This window comes from Pelophylax lessonae (assembly GCF_965119305.1).
Source record: "Pelophylax lessonae genome assembly, chromosome: 13".
NCBI lineage: Eukaryota > Metazoa > Chordata > Amphibia > Anura > Ranidae > Pelophylax > Pelophylax lessonae.
Window position 1 is genome coordinate 15,265,323 of NC_138780.1, and position 27,211 is coordinate 15,292,533.

At 43.6% G+C, this 27,211-nt stretch overlaps 1 protein-coding gene across 1 annotated transcript in view; it reads left to right on the top strand.

Moving 5' to 3' along the window:
• Positions 1-27,211, top strand: part of LOC309569093 (SLAM family member 6-like) — a gene marked incomplete at its 5' end in the record, with an annotated part of 34,132 nt that overhangs the window by 2,856 nt on the left and 4,065 nt on the right. The window contains 3 exons of the mRNA XM_082274857.1: positions 4,602-4,925; positions 12,792-13,058; positions 25,879-25,989. Of these exons, the coding sequence (XP_082130983.1) occupies positions 4,602-4,925; positions 12,792-13,058; positions 25,879-25,989 (702 nt within the window). The remainder of the gene's footprint in view (positions 1-4,601; positions 4,926-12,791; positions 13,059-25,878; positions 25,990-27,211) is intronic.

The following is a 27,211-nucleotide window of genomic DNA, read 5'->3' on the forward strand; positions in this document are numbered from 1 at the left end:
AACAAACACAGTTTTTGGCAAGTTCTTTATTAAAAATTATAAAAACAATGTCCCCCCATGCAGATCCATCGTCAACCGTGATGCCTGCCACACTGCCGGAAAAAAAGCTCTGCCTGTGACAATGGCCAACCATCGACTGCCTGCTCTGCCATCTGACAGTTTTTAAATAGCTAAGGGGCAGGGCCACCTGGTGACGTCACCTTGGCACCGCCCCCCATTAGACATCACCGACCCAGCATGCGCTGGTCAGTGACCTCACAAGGGGGTACTGACACCAGGTGACGTAACCAGACAGCCCCACCCCTTACCTATTTAAGAACTGTCAGACAGTGGAGTAGGCAGTCGGCGATTTCTTTTTCGGGTCCAGCGGTCGTCGTGACTGATGATGGATGTATATAGGGGACATTGTTTTTTTTATTTTTTAATAAGGGAGGCATGGGGGGGCTGGAATCTGGGGGCCCCCCTTGTTAAAGGGGGCTTCCAAATTCTGATAAGCACCCTGCCCACAGACCCCCACAACCACCAGCCAGGGTTGTGGGGAAGAGGCCTTTGTCCCCATCAACATGGGGATAAGTGCTTTGGGGTGGGGGGGAAGAGCCCCTCCTGCCCCAAAGCACCCCTCCATGTTGAGGGCATGAGGTATTTTATGGTTCAGGAGGAGGGGGCTCACACTTCCTCTCCCTTTCCTTGCCTGCCAGGCTGCATGCTCGGATAAGGGTCTGGTGTGGATCTTAAGAAGGACCCAATGCCATTTTTATTTTAAATTTAGGGTTCCCCTAAAAATTCATACCAGACCTAAGGCTCTGGTATGGATTCTGGGGGGTACCCCTATGGTGTTTTTGCTATTAATTTTGGTGTAGGGTTCCCCTTAAAACCCATACCAGACCCAAAGAGCCTGGTATGTATTGGGGGGGACCCCCATGCGTTTTTTTTTCTATTGCTGGCAAATTCTGCATTATTATTTTATTTTCATTCAGCTGTCAACGGGAAAGCCCACTGACAGCTAATGACTCATCCATTGTAAAGGATGCGGTGGCTAGCTTCTCCTTAACAACTTATTGCCTGTGCACTCGGTGGGCAAAAATCAGATTCGGGTGTTAGGTGAACACCCGAACAGGTGATCTTCAGGCTGAACTCATGCTCAGCCTGAACAGCTCGCCCATGCCTACATAGAAATATATTTTAGACAATCATGCACTTCCAACATTGTGATCATGACTACAGGAGGACTATGCCCCTGTACACACAAGGCTAGCTTCATAAGTTGTGGTTTAATGAGTTTTGTGTGGAGGAACATGAGGGGGCCTGCACAGAGCCCTGACCTCAACCCTACTGAACACTTTTGACCAGTTTGTTGTGGAGGAACTCAAGTGGTCTGCAGAGAGTCCTGACCTTAACCCTGCTGAACACATTTGACCAGTTTGGTGTGGAGTAACTTGAATGGCCTGCACAGAGCCTTGAATTCCACCTTACTAGGCACCTTCGAGCAGTCTGGTGTCAAGGAGCATGGATTGCATGCACAGAGCCTTAAGCTCAACCCTACTGGACACCTTAGACCAGTTTTATGTGGAGGACCTTGAATGGCCTGCACATAGACTTGCCCTCAACCCTACTGGACACCTTTGACCAGTTTGGTGTGTAGGAACTCAAGTTGCCTGCAAAGAGTCATAATCTCAACCCTACTGGACACCTTTGACCAGTATTGTGTGGAGGAACTCAAGTGGCCGACAGAGAGCCCTGACCTCAACCTTACTGAACACCTTTGACCAGTCTGGTGTGGAGGAACTTGAATGGCCTGCTCAGTCTTGAGCTCAACCTTACTGAACACCTTTGACCAATTTGATGTGGGGGGACCTAAATTACCTTCACAAGGCCTTGACCTCAAACCCTACTGAACACTGTTGACCAGTCTGGTGTGGAGGAATTTGAGTGGATTGCAGAAAGCCCTGACCTCAACTTTACTGAACACCTTTGACCAGTTTGGTGTTGAGAAACTTAAATGGCATGCACAGAGCCCTGACTTCAACCCTACAGAACACCTTTGACCAGTTTGGTGTGGAGTAACTTGAATGGCCTGCACAGAGCCTTGACCTCAACCTTACTGAACACCTTTGACCAGTTTGGTGTGGAGGAACTCCAGTGTCCTACATAAAACCCTGACCTCAGCCCTAATAAACAATTTTGGGATATATTGGAATGCTGATGATGAACCAGGTCTTCTCGTTCAACATCAGTGCCTGACCTGACAAAGATTCTTTCAGCTGAATGGACACAAATTCCCACACACTCCAAAAACTTGTGAAAACCCTTCTCAGACGAATGTAGACTGTTATAGCTGCAAAGGAGCAAACTTCATATCATTGGGCGTGGATTTGGAATGGGATGTCCAACAAGCTCATATTGATGGTCAGATGGTCCAGTGCCATTACTCTTGCTTATTGAGGGGGTTATAGTGTCCTTATCTTTGAAGTCTTTCTCTTTTGTAGACCCTTTTGCCCAGGCAATCAGATTACAGAGCAGTTATTTCCACTGCAAGGCCAATCTCAGCTTTTATGTAGTGTGTGGCTTCGCTATATATTGACAGATTTCACAAAAAAACATTTTTTGCAACTTTCAAAGACGTACACAGAAGTACAGAAATTAACCAAAAAAGATAAAATATTTATATTTTTGGAGGTTCTCTCTAAAAAGGAGGGAAAAAATCCACAGGGACCAATCATTCTTTCAGAGATATAGATCAAATAAAGTGGCATCCTATTTAGCCACCAAAAGGATGTCACTACAGTGCATTGCGAAAGTATTCGGCCCCCTTGAACTTTTCGACTTTTTGCCACATTTCAGGCTTCAAACATAAAGATATAAAACTGTAATTTTTTTTTTGAAGAATCAACAACAAGTGGGACACAATCATGAAGTGGAACGAAATTTATTGGATATTTCAAACTTTGTTAACAAATAAAAAAATTGGGCGTGCAAAATTATTCAGCCCCTTTACTTTCAGTGCAGCAAACTCTCTCCAGTGAGGATCTCTGAATGATCCAATGTTGACCTAAATGACTAATGATGATAAATAGAATCCACCTGTGTGTAATCAAGTCTCCGTATAAATGCACCTACACTGTGATAGTCTCAGAGGTCCGTTTAAAGTGCAGAGAGCATCATGAAGAACAAGGAACACACCAGGCAGGTCCGAGATACTGTTGTGGAGAAGTTTAAAGCTGGATTTGGATACAAAAAGATTTCCCAAGCTTTAAACATCCCAAGGAGCACTGTGCAAGCGATAATATTGAAATGGAAGGAGTATCAGACCGCTGCAAATCTACGAAGACCTGGCCGTCCCTCTAAACTTTCAGCTCATACAAGGAGAAGACTGATCAGAGATGCAGCCAAGAGGCCCATGATCACTCTGGATGAACTGCAGAGATCTACAGCTGAGGTGGGAGACTCTGTCCATAGGACAACAATCAGTCCTATACTGCACAAATCTGGCCTTTATGGAAGAGTGGCAAGAAGAAAGCCATTTCTTAAAGATATCCATAAAAAGTGTCGTTTAAAGTTTGCCACAAGCCACCTGGGAGACACCAAACATGTGGAAGAAGGTGCTCTGGTCAGATGAAACCAAAATCGAACTTTTTGGCAACAATGCAAAACGTTATATTTGGCGTAAAAGCAACACAGCTCATCACCCTGAACACACCATCCCCACTGTCAAACATGGTGGTGGCAGCATCATGGTTTGTGCCTGCTTTTCTTCAGCAGGGACAGGGAAGATGGTTACAATTGATGGGAAGATGGATGGAGCCAAATACAGGACCATTCTGGAAGAAAACCTGAGGGAGTCTGCAAAAGACCTGAGATTAGGACGGAGATTTGTCTTCCAACAAGACAATGATCCAAAACATAAAGCAAAATCTACAATGAAATGGTTCAAAAATAAACATATCCAAGTGTTAGAATGGCCAAGTCAAAGTCCAGACCTGAATCCAATCGAGAATCTGTGGAAAGAACTGAAAACTGCTGTTCACAAACGCTCTCCATCCAACCTCACTGAGCTCGAGCTGTTTTGCAAGGAGGAATGGGCAAAAATTTCAGTCTCTCGATGTGCAGAACTGATAGAGACATACCCCAAGCGACTTACAGCTGTAATCGCAGCAAAAGGTGGCGCTACAAAGTATTAACTTAAGGGGGCTGAATAATTTTGCACGCCAAATTTTTCAGTTTTTTATTTGTTAAAAAAGTTTGAAATATCTAATAAATTTTGTTCCACTTCATGATGGTGTCCCACTTGTTGTTGATTCTTCAAAAAAAATTACAGTTTTATATCTTTAGGTTTGAAGCCTGAAATGTGGCAAAAGGTCGAAAAGTTCAAGGGGGCCGAATACTTTCGCAATGCACTGTATACTGAAGCCAGAGCAATGAAAGATCAATTCTAATTGATTCTTGTGGATTATTCCTTTTCCTTTAATTAGAAATAATCTCCAGTAAAAAAAAAAATAAAATGAATGAAAGAAAACTTGTTTTTTGTTCAATTTTGTATGTGTTCATTGCGTTTAGTATCATTACCCTGAAAAGGCTTGACAAAACATGTCTTCTCCATAAAGGTTTGGTGTCTCAATGTGGTGACTTGGTCACTGAATTAAAGGGGACTCTTGGACATCCCTTTCATTTTGAAAAAGTGGCTCTTGAATTGAAATCTGAAAGTCTGGCGCTGCAGCGGACCAATACAAACCAAAGATGGAACCTACTGATTTATAGTCAGACACCTGAAGTGCCCAGAAATTCATCTGATGGAAGATACAGGTACAATGGGGGAAATTCCTCTTTCGAGATTCTGAAGCTCCAGAGGGAGGATCAAGGGACCTATGAGATAAGGGTCACCAATGGCAGCAAAGAAACATTTTGTAAATATGAGCTCAAAGTTTACGGTAAGATATATTGCATGATTGGGTAAGAGCAGGACGTGATCTAGATTGAAATAGTCTGTGATACAAATCAATAGTAAACATACCAAATACAGAACTGAAAGAAAGAAAGACTCCCGCGAGGTTAAAATTCATAGCAGAATACACTGTGCAAAGGTTTTGTGTACTTGCCTGCTTTTCTCTGGAACTCTCTTTCTCCGTAATCAAACCTTCTTCTTTGGTCTTTCAGAGCTTCTGATGTGCTGCTCCTCTACTATGGAGCTCTCTTCCTTTCCGATCACAACTTTTCCCCATTCGTTCAAGACTTCTGATGTGCTGCTCCTCTACCCTGGAGCTCTCTTCCTTTCCGATCACAACTTTTCCCCATTCCTTCAAGACTTCTGATGTGCTGCTCCTCTTCATTGGAGCTCTCTTCCTCTCCGATCACAACTTTTCCCCATTCCTTCAAGACTTCTGATGTGCTGCTCCTCTTCATTGGAGCTCTCTTCCTCTCCGATCACAACTTTTCTCCATTCCTTCAAGACTTCTGCTGTGCTGCTCCTCTTCATTGGAGCTCTCTTCCTCTCCGATCACAACTTTTCCCCATTCCTTCAAGACTTCTGCTGTGCTGCTTCTCTTCATTGGAGCTCTCTTCCTCTCCGATCACAACTTTTCCCCATTCCTTCAAGACTTCTGATGTGCTGCTCCTCTTCATTGGAGCTCTCTTCCTCTCCGATCACAACTTTTCTCCATTCCTTCAAGACTTCTGCTGTGCTGCTCCTCTTCATTGGAGCTCTCTTCCTCTCCGATCACAACTTTTCCCCATTCCTTCAAGACTTCTGCTGTGCTGCTTCTCTTCATTGGAGCTCTCTTCCTCTCCGATCACAACTTTTCCCCATTCCTTCAAGACTTCTGATGTGCTGCTCCTCTTCATTGGAGCTCTCTTCCTCTCCGATCACAACTTTTCCCCATTCCTTCAAGACTTCTGATGTGCTGCTCCTCTTCATTGGAGCTCTCTTCCTTTACGATCACAACTTTTTCCCATTCCTTCAAGACTTCTGATGTGCTGCTCCTCTTCATTGGAGCTCTCTTCCTTTCCGATCACAACTTTTCCCCATTCCTTCAAGACTTCTGATGTGCTGCTCCTCTTCCTTGGAGCTCTCTTCCTCTCCGATCATAACTTTTCCCCATTCCTTCAAGACTTCTGATGTGCTGCTCCTCTTCATTGGAGCTCTCTTCCTTTCCGATCACAACTTTTCCCCATTCCTTCAAGACTTCTGATGTGCTGCTCCTCTTCATTGGAGCTCTCTTCCTCTCCGATCACAACTTTTCCCCATTCCTTCAAGACTTCTGCTGTGCTGCTTCTCTTCATTGGAGCTCTCTTCCTCTCCGATCACAACTTTTCCCCATTCCTTCAAGACTTCTGCTGTGCTGCTTCTCTTCATTGGAGCCATCTTCCTCTCCGATCACAACTTTTCCCCATTCCTTCAAGACTTCTGATATGCTGCTCCTCTTCATTGGAGCTCTCTTCCTTTCCGATCACAACTTTTCCCCATTCCATCAAGACTTCTGATGTACTGCTCCTCTACCCTGGAGCTCTCTTCCTTTCCGATCACAACTTTTCCCCATTCCTTCAAGACTTCTGATGTGCTGCTCCTCTTCATTGGAGCTCTCTTCCTCTCCGATCACAACTTTTCCCCATTCCTTCAAGACTTCTGATGTGCTGCTCCTCTACTATGGAGCTCTCTTCCTTTCCGATCACAACTTTTCCCCATTCCTTCAAGACTTCTGATGTGCTGCTCCTCTACTCTGGAGTTTTCTTCCTTTCCGATCACAACTTTTCTCCATTCCTTCCAAACTTCTGCTGTGCTGCTCCTCTTCATTGGAGCTCTCTTCCTCTCCGATCACAACTTTACCCCAGTCCTTCAAGACTTCTGATGTGGTGCTCCTCTACCCTGGAGCTCTCTTCCTCTCCGATCACAACTTTTCCCCATTCCTTCAAGACTTCTGATGTGCTGCTCCTCTACTATGGAGCTCTCTTTCTCTCCGATCACAACTTTTCCCCATTCCTTCAAGACTTCTGATGTGCTGCTCCTCTACTATGGAGCTCTCTTCCTCTCCAATCACAACTTCTACCCTACCCTCAGGGCTGCTGTTAGAAATCGCGGGGTCCCGTACAGACTACCTGGCAGGGCCCCCCAAGAAAATATTAAAGATATATTTAGTTAAAATTACAACAAAATCACTATTATCAGACACAAATATAACATAACTCACATAATTAAATCTAAAAAAAAAACTATGTTAAATAAAAAAGAAGATGAGATGAGAAAAATATACAGGCTGTGCAGTTGGAGCTCAGTGATCAGAGAGACAGAGAGAGAGAAACAAAGTTACAATTTACAAATAAACTCCTGAGCAGAGATAAGTGCTGGGAGGGGGGCCTACACAAGGGAGGGGGATTAGTGAGGGACAACTGTCTCTTTCCCAACAGATAAAAGCTGATAGCAGGGAGAGGGACAGATCAGATTCAGGTGCTGGAGGAAGATTTCTGTATTTGTTGTCCATCATTAATCCCCTCTCTGTGTGGGCCCCCCTGTGTGCTCAGGCCCCCTACAAGAGGGCTGGTGGTCCCCCCCTATCAGCGGCCCTGCCTACCCTGCTGCTCTCCTCTGGAGCTTACTTACCATTACAACTTCCAAACTTGTTTCATGCTGCTCTTCTTCCCCTCTGATCACCAGATCTCACTTATTACTTCAGGGTTCCTCATGTGCGGTTTCTCCTCTTCTCTGGCGCTATCCTTTTTTCTATTCAGTATTGCTTACCTACTTCTTGAGGACTTCTCTCAGGTTCCTTCCCTGATCACCACTTCCCGTTATTTGGTCTTGACTTCTCATGTATTGCTCCCATTTTCTTGAGCTATCCTTATTCTGATCAGTGCTTTTTACGTACTACTTAGACTCTTCTTTCAGATTCCTTCTTTTCCTTGGAGCTTTTCTCCTCTGATCACAATTTTTCTAATTTTTCTTTGGGATCTCTCACGTGCTCCTCCTCTTCTCTGGAGCTATCCTTCTTTCTAATCAGTTGTTAGAAAACGCTAATTGGCTAATGCCCATGCGCGAATTAGCACCTGGCTAATAGGCCTCCTTTGGCGCCAAACGTCCGGGTTAACGTGTGAGAACGTGAGAACGCATAATGTGCATGGGGTCATGCACATTAGCCAATGCGCATTCGCTAATGTGCATGACCCCATGCACATTATGCGTTCTCACGTTCTCACACGTTAACCCGGACGTTTGGCGCCAAAGGAGGCCTATTTAAAGGCAGCTGGTGCATTTGCACTTTGCTGTGTTGTCTTCAGCTCTCCTGTGTTCCCGAACCTGCTTCCTGTTGATTCCTGTCTGATACCTGTTGACCTTTGGCTCGTCCCTGACCTCGCTTGTTTGCTGCCCGTCCTGACCCCGGCTCGTTTTGACTACTCTTCTGGATTCTCCTTGTCGGCTCATCCATCTTCGGACCTTGACCGGTTACCCTATGGTGGGGCGACCCTGGGGATCGTGACCTGGTATCCACCTGCAGCCAAATCCATTCTCACCATCAGAGGCTCTGGTGAAGACCGGTGGATGCTTAGACCCCGCACCTCTGGCTAGCCTGTGCTACTCACCTCGGGTTTCCATCCAAGGTCCGCCCACCGGCAACGGTGAGCCTTCTCTGCACGACAGGCTTCCACCAGCCTCATAACATCAGTATTGCTTACTTACTTCTCGAGGACTTCCTTCTCTTTTCTGGAGCTTTTTGCCTCTCCTCACAAATTCTTACTTATTTCTTTAGAACGCCTTTTGTGCTGCTCCTCTTATCTGGAGCTCTCCTATTTCTGAATAGTGCTTATTATTATTAGGGTATTTTCTCAGGTTTCTTCTCTTCTCTGGAGCTTTTTTCCCTCTGATCACAACTTCTCACAAATTTCTTCTAGACTTCTCATGTGCTGTGCCTATTATCTGGAGCTTTTATTTCTGATCAGTACTTACTTCCTAGGGACTTCAGGTTCCTTCTCTTATCCAGAGCTTTATTTTTAATCCTATCACAGCTTCTCATTTATTCCTTTAGGCAGGGCTTTTTTTCAGCAGGAACGTGGGGGAACGCAGTTCCGGCACCTTCAGTACTGAATGGTACTGTATTTAATGGCAGGGTGTGCTGGAGGGTCTATTGATACTGGCTGCTGGGGCATCTATTGTTGCTGGAGAGGAGCTGTTTTTGCATGGTTGTTTATCGTTTCTGAGAAGGTCAATTGTTGCTGGTTTGCTGGAGGGGGGGCTTATGATGCTGGGGAGTCAATTGTTGCTGGATAGGACCTGCTGTTGAAGAAGGGGTCTATTGATGCTGGCTGCTGGGAGATCTGTGGTTGCTGGGGGGGGGGTCTATTGCTGGTGGCTGCAGGGGATCTATTTTACTGCTTTTCTTGCTATTATTACCAAATTCTATACAAATTACTTAGCACCACAAAATGATACCTGCCTCTGTATTCTCTAAAGGGGGCAGCACTGAGAGGTTGAGGGGTTGAATCAAGAAACGGTGCTTAGAGTTGGGTAAGGGCAGAGACAATAATTGACCCGGAAAGGGGGAGTTCCTGCACTTATTCTCTGAGAAAAAAAGCCCTGCCTTTAGTACTTCTAATGTGCTGCTCCTTTTTTCTGGATTCTCTTCTTCTCTGATCACCACTTCTTATTTTTTTGGTTCCGAATGCTCATGTGTTGCTCCTCTTTTCTGGAGCTATCTTTATTTCTGATCAGTGCTTCTTATGTACTGACTATGGACATCTCTCAGGCTTCTTCTCTTTTTCAGAGCTTTTTTATGTTATCAAAACTTCTCACTTATTCCTTAGGGACTTCTAATGTTCTTCTCCTCTTTTCTGGATTCTCTTCTTCTCTGGTCACCCATTATTTGGTTCCAACTTCTTATGTGCTGCTCCTCTTCTGAAGCTATCCTTAGAGCAGGAAAGCCCCCCCCCCCTCTTCTGAAACTATCCTTATAGCAGGAAAGCCCCCCCCCCCCCCCCAGCTGGGACCTCTTTAATCACAAGCAGAATATTCAGCTTGTGGCTCGGAACTTCTCAGGCGCCAAACCCATTATGACCTCCCCAGCCACCATCTGGGCACACTCCCCCAGGGATAAGCTGGGGTCACATAAATATTCACACTGCTTATTTGACTCTCCTACCCACCACATTTTGGAAACCTCCGGAAGACAGGGGGAACCAATCAAACCCTCAGCCTTCAGAGCCCAGAGCAGCCCAAAGTAATCACAAGCTGCTCTACAGATTACAGGAGAGCCACAAGAACTACATTTGAATAAACTAACTAGCAACCTATCCGGGAGAGTGTTACACTAACATCTTAGGGACATCTCTCTTACTGTTTGTCTTCTCTGGAGCTCTTTTCTTCTGATCCCAACTTCTCACTTATTTCTTCTGAACTTCCCATCTGCTGCTCCTCTTATCTTCCTTTCTAACCATGATTTCTCATATCTCTCTGTTAGAAATTATGGGGCCTCACACAGCCTAGTTGACAGGAATAGTGAACCAAGCCTAGCAGGTGGCTCCAGCCGCTTGAATAAACCACTCATTAATGTAACTAGAATACCTGTGAGAATGTGCCCCTAATTATGTTTTTTAAATTATTTTTTACAATTTTAGTTTTTGAATTTTTTTAAACAGCCCTGTGGGGGTTGGTGTAAAATCAGGGGTCTAATCAGACACCCAACCAGGAAAGGAATGGGCCAGGTGGGCAATTGCCCCCTGGGCCGCTCAGATGTCCTGTAAAAAGACTGCACCGCTTCTGCCACAGACATGCCTAAAGGATTCCTGGTGGAGAGAAGTAAAAAGTCCCCGCCACTGACCTACTGAGTGCAGGATAAAGACAAGGACAGGGCGCAGGACTCCCTCCCCAGGATAGATGGTGTAAACTGTGTCTGAGCAGAGGCCGGTTCCATGCCCCACTGGAGATTCTCCTCCCTCCTCCCCTGGCCAGTCCCAACCGAGCTGTCCCAGCTCCCCCCAACCGCCCCCCTGCTGACCAGGTTGGGAATCCGGAGTCAGTAGAGAGTTCCTGGAGCAGGGATTCAGCCTGGAATGGGGGTCAGGAGAGGGACGGGAAAGAGGGAGAGTGGGAGGGGGGGCCGAGTCGCTGCACCATGGGCCTCTGGTTTGTACTGAAAGTTGCCAGTCTGCCCCTGCACCCAAAGTCTCACTTTTGAGACAGAGAAAGAGATTGAGGACACACATTCCCCAATCCTTTCCTGTGGAGTGTATGAACAGGTAGTGCTCTGTACAGAGGATCCCTGTTCATTTATAAACTGAAGCACTGTAAACACAGGGAAGGCCACAGCGTGATTGGTCCTAAGTAGTACGTGATTAGTTCTAGTAAATGCGCCCACTCCTGCTGCTCTGCCCCCCCCATTAAACTTATGGGGCCTTGGCCCCATATAGAAGGGTAGGTGCTTCCCCCGTATCAGAAGTCTTGCTCTCAGACTGGTCTGGGATCCAGTTCTCTTTCTGATCTCTGCTTCCCACCACTTTAAATATAAGTTTTTTTCCGTAGACTTCCTACTGCCCTCAACTCAACGTTGAGGCAGATGACACATATCCCCCCTGGGTGGACAGATTGAAGGAATACACGAGCATTACTCTATATCTTCAAACAGGGGCAGACTGGTAACTTTCGGCCCAGGGGGCAAGTACAAACCAGAGGCCCATGTTGTAGCGAATCAGCCCCCTCCCACTCTCCTTCTTCCCGTCCTCTTCCTGACCCCTATTCCAGGCTGAAGCCCTGCTCCAGGTACTCTCTACTCACCAACTGAATCTGGATCAACTTGGCCAGCAGGGGGCGGTTGGAGGAGCTGGGACAGCTCTGCTGAGGCTGGCCAGGGGAGGAGAGTCTCCAGTGGGGCATGGAACCGTCCTCTGCTCAGACACAGTTTACACCATCCATGCTGGGCAGGGAGGCCTCCGTTCTGTCCTTGTCTTCAACCCGCACTCAGTAGGTCAGTAGGGACTTTTTACTTCTCTTCACCAGGAATCCTTTAAGCATGTCTGTGGCAGAAGCGGTGCAGCCTTTTTACAGGAAATCAGAGCGGCCCGGGGGGCAATTGCCCCCCTGCCCCCTGGCCCAGTCCTCCCCTGTCTTCAGATATGGAACACATCTGTTTTTCTGTTCAGGCTGATGTACAAGGCAGCTTTCTTTTTTCCAGTGAAGTATCAAGGTATATATTATCAACTACTAAAATGAGGTCAATCTTGCACCCATGGTAATTATACTTCTTTTCTCCATACATGTCGGAATCCTACTTCATATAGACTAGTATAAATATATTGACATAATGGATAGAATCCATTGAGATGCTGGTTCCTACACCCAGATGTATGTGACATAAAAGTATACTTCTACTGCAACGCATATTACCAGAATGAGATACACCTGCTGTTGGTCCTGAGGAAGCAGTTTGCGAAACGCGTCGATCAGCAAAGTACACATAATCCATCGATCATTAGATTGATCTTATATAGGTGTCTGTCCTAAAATTCTCCCAAGGATACTGTTATCACATTTTTTATTGTGTGTTTTCTTTTATGTTTTGACTCCTTAGGTGCCTGTTTTAACAATGTATAATAAAATCTGATACTTTTATATATAAGGAATCTGTCTCCTGTGAGTGCCATTATAATCCACCACAAGCAGGACTGTGTCCTGCAAACCTTTTTTTGTATATGCAACCAAGTATGTTATAATGTTTTTGTTGTAGTGCACTTACATAGCTCCCACAGTGCTTAATGAATATACTAAATAAATAGAATAGTCACAAAAATTTAGCCCAAAAATCTTTCCCTCTTCACAGAGAAGATCAATAATGTGACGGTCAACCTGACTCCCAGGCTCCACAATGACAGCTGCATGGTCACCATGGACTGCGTCCCTCAGACTGGGGACAATATAACCTTTGGCTGGATTGAGACCCGGACCGATTTACACTACAATAGCAGTATTATTATAGTTTGGGTCACAAAAGACAATGCAAATATCACCTACACATGCCGAGCCGAGAACCCTGTCAGTAGGGTTTCTAGTGAAGTCAACTTAACGGAGATATGCAGCAAGAGAGCAGGTACAAATATTCTATATCACACATTTATTATGAATATTAGAAGGGGAACCCAAAAATGGTATTCCTTTACTGAAAAGACGTGTACAATGCTGTAAAAACATCCTATGCATTTCAGACGTTAGTCTTTAGTCATATATATCCTGTGTGTGTGTGTGTACATATGTACTATATACAGTATATATATCCTGTGTGTGTGTATACATATGTACTATATATACATATACCCTGGGTGTGTGTGTGTGTGTGTGTGTATACATATGTACTATATATACCCTGTGTGTGTGTATATACATATGTGCTATATATACCCCGTGTGTGTGTATACATATGTACTATATATACATATATATAAATGCTGTGTGTGTGTATTTACATATGTACTATATATATCCTGTGTGTGTGTGTATACATATGTACTATATATATATCTATCCTGTGTGTGTATACATATGTACTATATATACCCTGTGTGTGTGTGTGTGTATACATACGTATGTACTATATATATATATATATATATATATATATATATATATATATATATATATCCTGTGTGTGTGTATACATATGTACTATATATATATATATATATATATATATATATATATATATATATATATATATATATATCCTGTGTGTGTGTGTGTATACATATGTACTATATATATCCTGTGTGTGTGTGTGTGTATACATACGTATGTACTATATATATATATATATATATATATATATATATATATATATATATATCCTGTGTGTGTGTATACATATGTACTATATATATATATATATATATATATATATATATATATATATATATATATATCCTGTGTGTGTGTGTGTATACATATGTACTATATATACCCTGTGTGTGTGTGTGTGTATACATACGTATGTACTATATATATATATATATATATATATATATATATATATATATATATATCCTGTGTGTGTGTATACATATGTACTATATATATATATATATATATATATATATATATATATATATATATATATATATATCCTGTGTGTGTGTGTGTATACATATGTACTATATATATCCTGTGTGTATACATATGTACTATATATATACCCTGTGTGTGTGTGTGTATACACATGTACTATATATATACCCTGTGTGTGTATACATGTGTACTATATATATCCTGTGTGTATACATATGTACTATATATATACCCTGTGTGTGTGTGTGTGTATACATATGTACTATATATATACCCTGTGTGTGTATACATGTGTACTATATATATCCTGTGTGTATACATATGTACTATATATACCCTGTGTGTGTGTATACATATGTACTATATATATATATATATATATATATATATATATATATATATCCTGTGTGTGTGTGTATACATATGTACTATATATACCCTGTGTGTTTGTGTATACATATGTACTATATATATATCCTGTGTGTGTATACATATGTACTATATATATATATCCTGTGTGTATACATATGTACTATATATATATCCTGTGTGTGTATACATGTGTACTATATATATATATCCTGTGTGTATATACATATGTACTATATATATATCCTGTGTGTGTGTGTGTGTGTGTGTATACATATGTAGTATATATATCCCGTGTGTGTGTGTATACATGTGTACTATATATATATATCCTGTGTGTATATACATATGTACTATATATATATCCTGTGTGTGTGTGTGTGTGTGTGTATACATATGTAGTATATATATCCCGTGTGTGTGTGTATACATATGTACTATATATATATATATATATATATATATATATATATATATATATATATATATATATCCTATGTGTGTATACATATTTACTATATATATCCTGTGTGTGTATACATATGTACTTTATACATATTCTGTGGGGGTATATATATGTACTATATATATATATATATATATATATATATATATATATATATATATATATATATATAATCTCCTGTGTGTGTATACATATGTACTATATATATATATATATATACCCTGTATGTGTATACACACACACAGGCGTGTTTGGGCTTTGGGGGTGCACACTCTAATGCAATAGTCTGCACACTCCTATGGTTACCAGGCTGGATATCCGCACTCCGGTAACAATGTCTAATAATACAAAATATTGGATATAAGTTTAATCCCAGTGATGAAAGTAGAGAAATCTGCTGATGGGTTCCATGCTGAACGAACGCTTACTCATCACGCAATGTATTATGGGTGTATTATGAGTAAGCGTTAGTTCACAATGAAACGTATCAGCAGATTTTTCCCTACTTTCACTGTAGTTGCTGTATTTTTAAGAACCTTTTTTTTTTATATTAACCGCTTGCCGACCGCCCCACGCAAATATACTGCAGCAGGGCGCCTCGGCTGCACGAAATCACCTAGATCTACGCGGTTTTGTGCACGTGGTCTCACGCCACCGGAGCCGCGCTCCCGCTGTGTTTAGACAGAGGGCCGCGGGAAGGGCGGCGGCAATTGCCACCGGCCTCCCGTGATCATCAGAGAAACTGACAGCCGCAATGTCGCAGTCCCGCAAAAAAAATCGCAGATCGCCGCCATTACTCGTTAAAAAAAAAAAACACCAAAAATGACAAAAATCTTTCCCTTTGTTAGTAAACGCAATAACTTTTGCGCAAACCAATCAAAATACGCTTTTTGCTATTTTTTTTACCAAACATATGTAGCAGAAAACAAATTGGCCGAAAATGTTAAAAAATTTTGATTTTTACATTTTTTTGGGGGGAATTTCATATAAAAAAATGTGAAAAATATTGTTATTTTTGCAAAATTGACGCTCTTTTTTTGTTTATAGCGCATGATCAAAAAATCGCACAGGTGATCAAATACCACCAAAAGAAAGCTCTGTTTGTGGGAAAAAAAGGACGTCAAATTCGTTTAGGTACAGCATCGTACGACCGCGCAATTGTCCATTAAATTCACGCAGTAAAAAAAAAAAAAAAAATCGCAAAAAAAACCCTGGTCAGGAAGGGGGTAAAATCTTCCGGAGCTGAAGTGGTTAAGGCCCCTTTCACACTTGCCCTGCGATTTGGGACTGCAAGTCGTTCTCCATTATTTCCAATGAGTGCCGTTCATATCTGTGCGACTTGAAGTCGCACCGACTTCAAAGTAGTCCCTGCGCTACTTTGGGCCAATTTTAATGCGTTTTGAGGTCCAAAGGCATAGGCATTGCTTCAAGCCCAGTCAAAATCGCGGCAGCAAAAACAGATATGTAATTTATATATTGATCCATCAAAATTATTAAAATGATTAAATATAGCATACACTATATATATAACGACACATATATAATTCATAAGTTTATCTTACAATCAAATAAACTTCTTATTAAAGGGAATGTTGAATATTGGAAACAACCTTTAACATTGTTATATTCTAAACTCTTGTAATAAAAGGCTCATTGTAATAAGAAACTCATTATAGTAAAAAAAAACAGGCTCTCATAACCAGAAGAAAAAACGCATGAAATACGAACTCGCTTCCAAAAAAATAACTGAATTCCTTCTCTAGGATGCGAATCGTACCCCCCCCCCCCCCCATCCATCATCATCTATATAAGGACTCATCAATACATAATAATTTAATATTATTCTATCAAACACGATAAAATTGTCGTACTTAACAGGCTGACCTCTTTAGAAACCAGACATTGAAGCCATGTTTACCATTTGCTTCATTAACAGATGTGCCAATTGGGGGCGCTGTATATATTGTATATATACACTAGAGATCGACCCACTATCGGCAACACCAATATATCGGGGGCCGATGTGCACTTTCTCCGATATATCTGTATCGGCCTTTGGATTTACCGGTATTGCCAATATTTTCGAGACGTCATTGCGTATGTTGCGCGCACACATTCTGCCTTCTAACAACGCCTGCGCGGCCCATACATGACGCTATTTCACCGCGCGCTGCACACGTTCTCTGCCTTAAGACCGCCTCACACAGCCTCATGTTACAGTCCGCAACAGTCTGGTCACGGTGCCAGCCAGCCATCCACCCACAGGCCCTGGCCTCAGCCACCCACACCAGGGTGCCAGATGCCAGCCATCTGACCTACAGCAACAGACTGGCCAGCATCCAGCCACCCAGCCCACAACAGGGTTCCAGTGAGCAAGCAACCAGCCACCCAGATGACACCAAGCCAGCCACCCGCCACAGTGACTAGTGACCACACAGTGTTCCAGCAAGCTAGCTACCCACAACAGTCCAGGGTGGGTGAGTGACACCAAGCCAGCCCCCCACACAACAGGGTGACCCCAAGTTAGCCACCCACCACAGTGTTCCAGCAAGCCAGCCACCCACCACAGTGTTCCAGCAAGCAAGCCACCCACCACAGTGTTCCTGCAAGCCAGCCACCACCGTGTTCTGGCAAGCAAGCCACCCAGCCAGCCAGTGCCACCACAGTGTTCCTACAAGCCAGCCACCCAGAACTGGGTAAAGCCAGCCAGCCACCACAGTGTTCTGGCAAGTAAGCCACCCACAACAGGGTGACACCAAGCCAGCCACACTGCCAGGCGTCAGCCACCAACTCACACTTCCAGGTGTCAGCCACCAACCCACAACAGTGTGCCAGCAAGCAACCCACAACAGGGCGTCAGCCACCAACCCACACTGCCAGGCAACAGCCACCAACCCACAACAGGGTGTCAGCAAGCAACCCACACTGCCAGGCGTCAGCCACCAACCCACACTACCAGGCGTCAGCCACCAACCCACAACAGGGTGCCAGCAAGTACCCCACACTGCCAGGCGTCAGCCACCAACCCACAACAGGGTGTCAGCAAGCAACCCACACTGCCAGGCGTCAGCCAGCAACCCACTCTGCAAGGCGTCAGCCACCAACCCACACTGCCAGGTGTCAGCCACCAACCCGCAACAGGGTGCCAGCAAGCAACCCACACTGCCAGGCGTCAGCCACCAACCCACAACAGGGTGCCAGAAAGCAACCCGCACTGCCAGGCGTCAGCCACCAACCCACAACAGGGTGCCAGCAAGCAACCCGCACTGCCAGGCGTCAGCCACCAACCCACAACAGGGTGCCAGCAAGCAACCCACACTGCCAGGCATCAGCCACCAACCCACACTGCCAGGCATCAGCCACCAACCCACAACAGGGAGCCAGCAAGCAAACCACACTGCCAGGCGTCAGCCACCAACCCACAACAGGGTGCCAGCAAGCAACCTGCACTGCCAGGCGTCAGCCACCAACCCACAACAGGGTGCCAGCAAGCAACCCACACTGCCAGGCGTCAGCCACCAATCCACACTACCAGGCGTCAGCCACCAACCCACACTGCCAGGTGTCAACCACCAACCCACAACAGGGTGCCAGCAAGCAACCCACACTGCCAGGCGTCAGCCAACAATCCACACTACCAGGCGTCAGCCACCAACCCACACTGCCAGGTGTCAACCACCAACCCACAACAGGGTGCCAGCAAGCAACCCACACTGCCAGGCGTCAGCCACCAATCCACACTACCAGGCGTCAGCCACCAATCCACACTACCAGGCGTCAGCCACCAACCCACACTGCCAGGTGTCAACCACCAACCCACAACAGGGTGCCAGCAAGCAACCCACAATGCCAGGCGTCAGTCACCAACCCACAACAGGGTGCCAGTGCCAGCAGCAACTTCAGCAAGCCATTTCTTTAATCTTTTTTGTATCTTTCAAGTTGAAATGGAGATGGATGAGGAGAGAAAGAGTAAACGTGTGGTCTGGGACTATTTCTCGTCTCAACCATCTCCAAGAAAAGCAGCAGTGTGCAACACATGTACAAACAACATAAGCATGGGATCAGTAACTGCAAAAAAACAAAAATACCTCAAATCTTTGGGCCCATCTAAGAGTTCATCATATTGAATTGTATCATGCAGCACAGAAAAAAAACAAAATGAATACCAATGTGATTGTGATTCAATTTCAATACCTCCCCCACTATCCCAGGCAACAATAACAGATATGTTTGTGAAAAAAAAAACAGATGTCACTGTCTAGATTCAGATGAAAGATCCCAACTGCTGGACAGAGTAATCACAGAGATGATTGTCACTGATAACCAGCCATTTACAATGGTGTCTGACTCAGGATTTCAGTGGTTGAAGTCCATACTTGAGCCAAGCTACACACTGAAGTGAGAAGTATTATCGAACCAAAATGCTGGCAAAGCTTCACCAAAAGGTCATTGACAAAGTAAAGGCTATGCTGCAACCAGAGAATGATGGCAACTCACTCTCATTCACGACGGACTGCTGGTCACAAACAGAGTCAGAGTCAGTACTCATTCTTGGATGCCACTTCAGATGGACAAAAAGGCAATTGGTGTTGAATACAAAAGTAATACAAGGATCCCACACAGCTGAGTACACTAGAGAAATGTTTCTAGGCATGCTTGAAGAATGGGGAATCAACAAAGACCGAGTGATGCTTACGCAACTTCGAGACAGTTGAGCAAACATGCGTAAAGGAGTGAGGCTTGCTGATATGTCAGACCTCTGTGTCATCATGGCACACAACATCATCCAACTTTCAAATGATGGTCTGTCAAGCCAAAGAGCTTTGATTGATATACTGTATGTTTTGAGAAGCATGAAGAGATCAAAAATGTTATGCTTGCAAATCTTTTGATTACTCAATACAAGAACCATGCTTTCTCTTCTGATGATGTATTGGCTAAGGCCAAACAATGGCTGACAGAAGATATTCAACAGGAGGTGCAGGAGGTTCCTGCTGAAAAGACAAGTCCAGAACATTATTTTTATGAAGAGCAGCATGCTGCAAAAACAGACAAATGTCCAAAAATAAGTCAACGAACAGAAGAGAATCTTCTTCATCATCGTCCAATTGATCGGGCTTCATGCGGAGGATTCAATTTCTTCTGAATCTGCAACGATGAGCCTGGATGATGAACTTCATCTCTATTTGAAAGAAGCAGTAATTGACAGAAGAAGTCATCCTCTTCAGTGGTGGAGAGAAAATGAGGCAAGCTACAAAAGACTTGCTTCCCATGCTAGAAGATACCTCTCTCTTTCTGCTCCTCTGTCCTCCACTCCTCCTGAGCATGTTTATGAAGTGGCAGCATTGTATGAACAAAACAGAAGACCTTTAACAGGTCACCATGGACATGATGAAATGTTCTGCTTTCTGCATTATAATATTGTTCTACTTAACTGGGAGTATTGAAAAGAGTAGTGTCCACTCCACTCCACTCCAATCCACTGCCTAGCTGTTGCCTAGCTTTTTTTTTCTAGCAGTTTTGCACTGACTGCTGTAGTTGCAGTGAGTGCCTTACTGCAGAGATAGTCCACTGAGTGACTCCAATCCAATCCACTGTCTAGCTGTTGCCTAGCTTTTTTTTCTAGCAGTTTTGTACTGATTGCAATAGTTGCAGTGAGTGCCCTACTGCTAAGAGTCCAATCCAATGTCTAGCTGTTGCCTAGCTTTTTTTCTAGCAGTTTTGCACTGACTGCAGTAGTTGCAGTGAGTGCCCTACTAAGAGTCCAATCCAATGTCTAGCTGTTGCCTAGCTCTTTTTTCTAGCAGTTTTGCACTGACTGCTGTAGTTTCATTAAGTGCCTTACTGCAGAGGTAGTCCAGTGACTCCAATCCAATCCACTGTCTAGCTGTTGCCTTGATTTTTTTCTAGCAGTATTGCACTGACTGCAGTAGTTGCAGTGAGTGCCACACTGCAGACAGAGGTAGTCCTCCACTGACTCCAGTCCAATCCACTGTGACATGTGTAGCTGTCATCTTGCCCTTTTTCTAGCAGTTTTGCCCTGACTGCACTGCATTAGTTGCAGTCAGTGCCTTACTGCAGAGTTAGTCTTCCACGGACTCCAGTCCAGTCCAATCCACTGTGAATGTATGTGTATTTTGTGTAGCTGTTGTTGTTGCCTAGCTTTTTTTCTAGCAGTTTTGCACTGACTGCTGTAGTTGCAGTGAGTGCCCTACTGCATAGGTAGTCCACTGACTCCAATCCAATCCACTGTCTAGCTGTTGCCTAGCTTTTTTTCTAGCAGTTTTGCACTGACTGTTGTAGTTGCAGTGAGTGCCCTACTGCTAAGAGTCCAATCCAATCCAATCCAATGTGTAGCAGTTACCTAGCTTTTTTTTTCTAGCAGTTCTGCACTGACTGCTGTAGTTGCAGTGAGTGCCCTACTGTAGAGGTAGTCCACTGACTCCAATCCACTGTCTAGCTGTTGCCTAGCATTTTTCTAGCAGTTTTGCACTGACTGCTGTAGTTGCAGTCAGTGCCCTACTACTAAGAGTCCAATCCACTGTCTAGCTGTTGCCTAGCTTTTTTTCTAGCAGTTTTGCACTGACTGCTGTAGTTGCAGTGAGTGCCCTACTGCAGAGGTAGTCCAGTGACTCCAATCCAGTCCACTGTCTAGCTGTTGCCTTGATTTTTTTCTAGCAGTATTGCACTGACTGCAGTAGTTGCAGTGAGTGCCATACTGCAGACAGAGGTAGTCCTCCACTGACTCCAGTCCAATCCACTTTGACATGTGTAGCTGTTGCCTTGCTCTTTTTCTAGCAGTTTTGCACTGACTGCACTGTATTAGTTGCAGTCAGTGCCTTACTGCAGAGTTAGTCTTCCAGTCCATCCAATCCACTGTGTATGTATGTGTATTTTGTGTAGCTGTTGTTGTTGCCTAGCTTTTTTTCTACCAGTTTTGCACTGACTGCACTGCAGTAGTGAATTAAAACATATTGCAGTGAGTGAGTCCACCACTGCAGCACTTTATTATGCATTAATGCACAATCAGATGATATGAAATGCAAAGCAAAGGTCCCTGCAATTGAAGTTTTCCTATCAGTTTTTGTGCAGTTGCGAAGAACGAGCACCTAATGTTAAAAATGTTAATAAATAAAGATTAACTTGTTTATTAAGAGATTTGTTTCGAATTTTGTGGGGGTTTTTTTGGCAAAATTTTACATGTGTGAAAATATCGGCCAATATCGGCAGATACCGATATGCGATCGGCGAAATATCGGTATCGGCAACGAAAAACCGATATCGGTCGATCACTAATACACACACACCACAATTTATCACAGCGTGGCAGGCGTGCTAATTATTGTTCTCTGGGTATTCAAGGGTGAACCCCCCCAGGAAAAAAACGGCCCTGATCAGCCCAACTATGGGGGTGCTACACAGGATTCACTGATTTGACTCAAAAGCAAATATATGCAAAAAAAAGCAAAAAAATGTGACTTTCAGGTGAAAATAATAATAAATAGACCCCCTAATTGTCGTCTTCAGTTTAATGGAAGGGAGTTGTTGTTTTCCTGGAATTAAAATGCGGTCAATATAGATGCTTAACAAAGTTTCCTCGTAACTTATCTTGCACGATCTCTCTTTTCACCTCGCCTACGCTTCTCATAAGACAAAAAAAGCAAAAAAAAAAAAAAGAAGTGTGTGGAGGCGGGGGATTCCTTTTACCGAGGCTAAAACAACCCTTATGACCTTCTTAGGCCTCTTGCACACTGCAGCTTAACCACTTCAGCCCCGGAAGGATTTGCCCCCCTTAATGACCAGGCCATATTTTGCGATTTGGCACTGCATTACTTTAACCACTTTACCACCGGAGGATTTTGCTGTCTTACGTCCAGGCCACTTTTTGCGATTAGGCGCTGTGCGACTTTAACTGACAATTGCGCGGTCGTGCGACGCCGTACCCAAACGAAATTTACGTCCTTTTTTTCCCACAAACAGAGCTTTCTTTTGGTGGTATTTGATCACCTGTGCGATTTTTACTTTTTGCGCTATAAACAAAAAAAGAGCGTAAATTTTGAAAAAAATAACAATATTTTTCACATTTTTTTATATGAAATTCCCCCCCATAAAAAATGTAAAAATCTAAATTTTTTTACATTTTTGGCCAATTTGTTTTCTGCTACCTATGTTTGGTAAAAAAAAAAATCAAAATAAGCGTATTTTGATTGGTTTGCGCAAAAGTTATTGCGTTTACTAACTAAGGGAAAGATTTATGTAATTTTTGGTGTTTTTTTTTTAACGAGTAATGGCGGCGATCTGCGATTTTTTTTTGCGGGACTGCGACATTGCGGCGGACAGATCGGACCCTTGACTGACATTTTTGACACTTTTGGGGGGGGGGGGGGGACCAGTGACATTACTACAGTAATCAGTGCTAAAATAGGCACTGTTACTGTAATAATGACACTGGCAGGGAAGGGGTTAACACCAGGGGTGATCAAGAGGTTAAATGTAAGCCTAGGGGAGTGTTTTCTAACTGTATGGGGGCAGGGCTTGTGAAAGTATCATAGAGACCTGTGATCCTATATAGAAGGATCGCATGGTCTCTGTGATCATGTCAGGGAGAATGACAGACGGCTGTGTTTGGCTTGTGAAATGACCATAGAGACATGTGATCCTATATAGAAGGATCACAGGCACTCTGTGATCATTTCAGAGAGAAGAACGGTCAGATGTGTTTACAACAGCCGACCGTTCTTCTCTCTCAGTGGGGAGCGATCGCGGGTGTCAGGCGGCAATCGGATTCAGAGCTGCCTGCCCCGTGCATCGGAGTCCCCGCTGCTGAGTGGGGGCGGCGCGTGCTCGCCCCCTAGCTGCAGTCGCACAACTGACGCATACCTACGGCGGTTCGCGCAGGAGGGCCAGCCTGCCGCAGTATTTCTGTAGCAGGCGGTCCGAATGCGGTTAAAAAAAGCTTTTTTTTTTTTTTTTTTTACAGAGCTCAAAATCAGCCCATTCATTGTAATGTACCTTTGCACACAGGCGCGTAAACGAGGGCCGTGCATTCTTCAGTAAAAGAAAAAAATTTAAAAATCTGCATTTTTGGGCAGTAATTTAAGCCTGACGAAAATACGTACAAATGTGCGCAAATGGCCATTGACATAATGCACAAAACAAGAACATGAGAATACATTTCTGAAAGATTTCATTCAAGTAGCAAGTCTAGCCAATATTTTAGGGGTGTTTGAACACAATTAGTTGACTCGCTGATGGCAAGATCAAATGCTCTGATGAACGATTTTTCTGAACTTCTATAAAAGCAAATCTTGCTGTTCATGGCCAGCTTCAGGGGTATTAACATTAAGGCTCACGGCTTTGTGAAGAGTAAAGCCTCGTACACAGGCAACAATTGTTGGCCGTGAATTTTCGGCCAACGTCCGATCGGCCGATTTTCGGCTTGTTAGTATGATGCTTCCGACAACCAACTGCGACTTTTCGGCCGAACAAAATCTGGTGTGCATGCTATAAAATTTTTGTTGGCCGTCAACAGCACGGCCGATTTTTCGGGCATGCTCTGAGCAGAAAAAACACACGAAAAGTAAACCAGCATATGACTTCTGAAGTTGGTTTTTGTTGGCCGAGAAAATTCGTGTGCAAGTCTAGAGCACATTTCAACCAACACAACAACACTGGACAAAAGACAGCCGATCGGTCGGCCTATAATCGTTGCGTGTGTACGAGGCTTAAGCCGAATTTTCTCAGCCAACAAAAACCAACTTCAGAAGTGATGTCATGTTCTGGTTTACTTTCCGTGTGTTTTTTCTTCTCTGAGCATGCCCAGTCTTGCTCATCAGATTTTTGTCTGCCGAAATCTGTACTGACTGACGAAAAATTGGCCGTTGTGTTGACGGCCAACATAAATTTTATAGCCTGCACACCAGATTTTGTTCGGCCGAAAAGTCGCAGTCGGTTGTCGGAAGCATCATACTAACAAGCCGAAAATCGGCCGATCGGACGCTGGGCGAAAATTCACGACCAACAATCGTTGCGTGTGCTACGAGGCATAAGTCTTTATCTGAAATCATCAGTAATGAAAAGGGTGGATTGTGAATGGAAGAACTTCGATAGATATCCGTTTCGGTTCTGTGAGCATCGGGAAGCTCTATAAATAAACTATAATGGTTTGGAGTATCTATTTTATTTCTAGTAGTACTTAGTTGCATTCAGCTGAACTTATTCTGTAATGTTGAAGATGTATTGTAGCTTCTCCACTTTTTTGGTTCCAGTGCATTGAAACGGAAGGCATGGCTTGGAGAAACTACGAAACGTCTTCAGCATTATAGTACAAATCCAGTTGAATGTGACTAACTGCTACTAGATAAACCAGGAACTGGATCAATGAGAATGATGATTTGGAAGGCCATTTTTGAGCCAGGTCACAAATGTCCTTTTGGCTGAAAAAGACACAAATTTCCCCAGACACATGCTGAAATCATCTTGTGGAACACCTTCCCAGAAGAGCGGAGGATGTTATAGCCACAAAGGGAGGTCAAGTCCATAATAATGGCCATGGTTTTGGAATTGGATGTCCATCCATCTCAAATAGGCATGTTGGTCAGGTGTCCACAAAATATCTGCTGCATGGCATATTTTCTAGGTTGTCCTTACAACTTTTATATATATACAGTATATATATATATATATATATATATATATATGTATGTATATATATATATATATATATATATATATATATATATATACAGGGCTTTTTTTCAGCTGGAACTTGGAGGAACTCAGTTCCACCACCTTTGGCTCAGAACCTCTGTTCCTTGCTCACCGCTATCACTTGTAAACACAGGGTAGTGGTTGAGTTCCTGCACCTTTTTTCTGAGAAAAAAAGCCCTGTATATATATATATATATATATATATATATATATATATATATATATATATATATATATATTTATTTATTGTGTGGTGTGCATTCTTGGTAAATCCATAATCTGCTTTTTATAATTTTATGTTTTTTAGCTCCAGTAAAAATTTTGGACCCTAAATATTTTATAATTGGTTCGCTTGCTGTGGTCACCATCATTGTGATTGTGGGATTCTTGATAAGAAAACTACTCAATCAAAAAATAGGTAAGTGCATGTTACACTGTTACATAAATAACAGTTTTCTTGTTCAGTCCAGAAAATTTGATGACTGACTTTCAGTATTTCCAATCTCAAGATTAGAAAACTTTAACCACTTTACCACCGGAGGATTTTGCTGTCTTACGTCTGGGCCACTTTTTGCGATTCGGCGCTGTGCGAATTTAACTGAAAATTGCGCGGTCGTGCGACGCCAAACCCAAACGAAATTTACGTCCTTTTTTTCCCACAAACAGAGCTTTCTTTTGGTGGTATTTGATCACCTGTGCGATTTTTACTTTTTGCGCTATAAACAAAAAATAACAATATTTTTAACATTTTTTTATATGAAATTCCCCCCAAAAAATGTAAAAATCAAATTATTTTTTTATTTTTGGACAATTTGTTTTCTGCTACTTATGTTTGGTACAAAAAATCACAATTAGCGTATTTTGATTGGTTTGCGCAAAAGTTATCGCGTTTACTAACAAAGGGAAAGATTTCTGTCATTTTTGTTGTTTTTTTTTTTAACGCGTAATGGCGGCGATCTGCGATTTTTTTTGCGGTACTGCGACATTGGAGCGGACAGATCGGACCCTTGACTGACATTTTTGACACTTTTGGGGTTACCAGTGACATTTCTACAGTAATCAGTGCTATACATATGCACTGTTACTGTAAAAATACACTGGTAGTGAAGGGGTTAACTTTATTTGGGAGGGAGGGGCTGTGTGTGTCCCTAGGGGCGTGCTTTCTACTGTGATTGGCTGTGGCTTGAGCTGTAAGGACACTGATCAACGGATCTACATAGTAGATCCGTGTGATCAGTGTTTTTACACCGAGGAGAATGACAGGTGGCTTGTTTACACAAGCCGCCTGACTTTCTCCCTCTCCCCCGCCGATCGCCGAGTGACCGGCGGACATCGGGTCCGCCGGTCACACGCGCGGGGGGGGTCCGTGACCACGCGGGAGAGGGAGCGCGCCTCCGGGGGCGCGCGCTCGCTCCCTAGACCCTCACAAGCTAGTGACGTAGCCCTACGTCACTTTGCCTGTGAGGGGCTGACTGCCGACGTAGATCGGCGTTAGGCAGTCGGCAAGTGGTTAAGAAGTCTTGATGAACTTACAACCTGCCTAAGAATTAGAGATAGGGTGAAGGTGAGACACTGAATTCTCTACCGGTAAAAAGTCCTTAGTGGAGCCAAATGGCTTGGGTTTGGCAGCTCTTCACAAC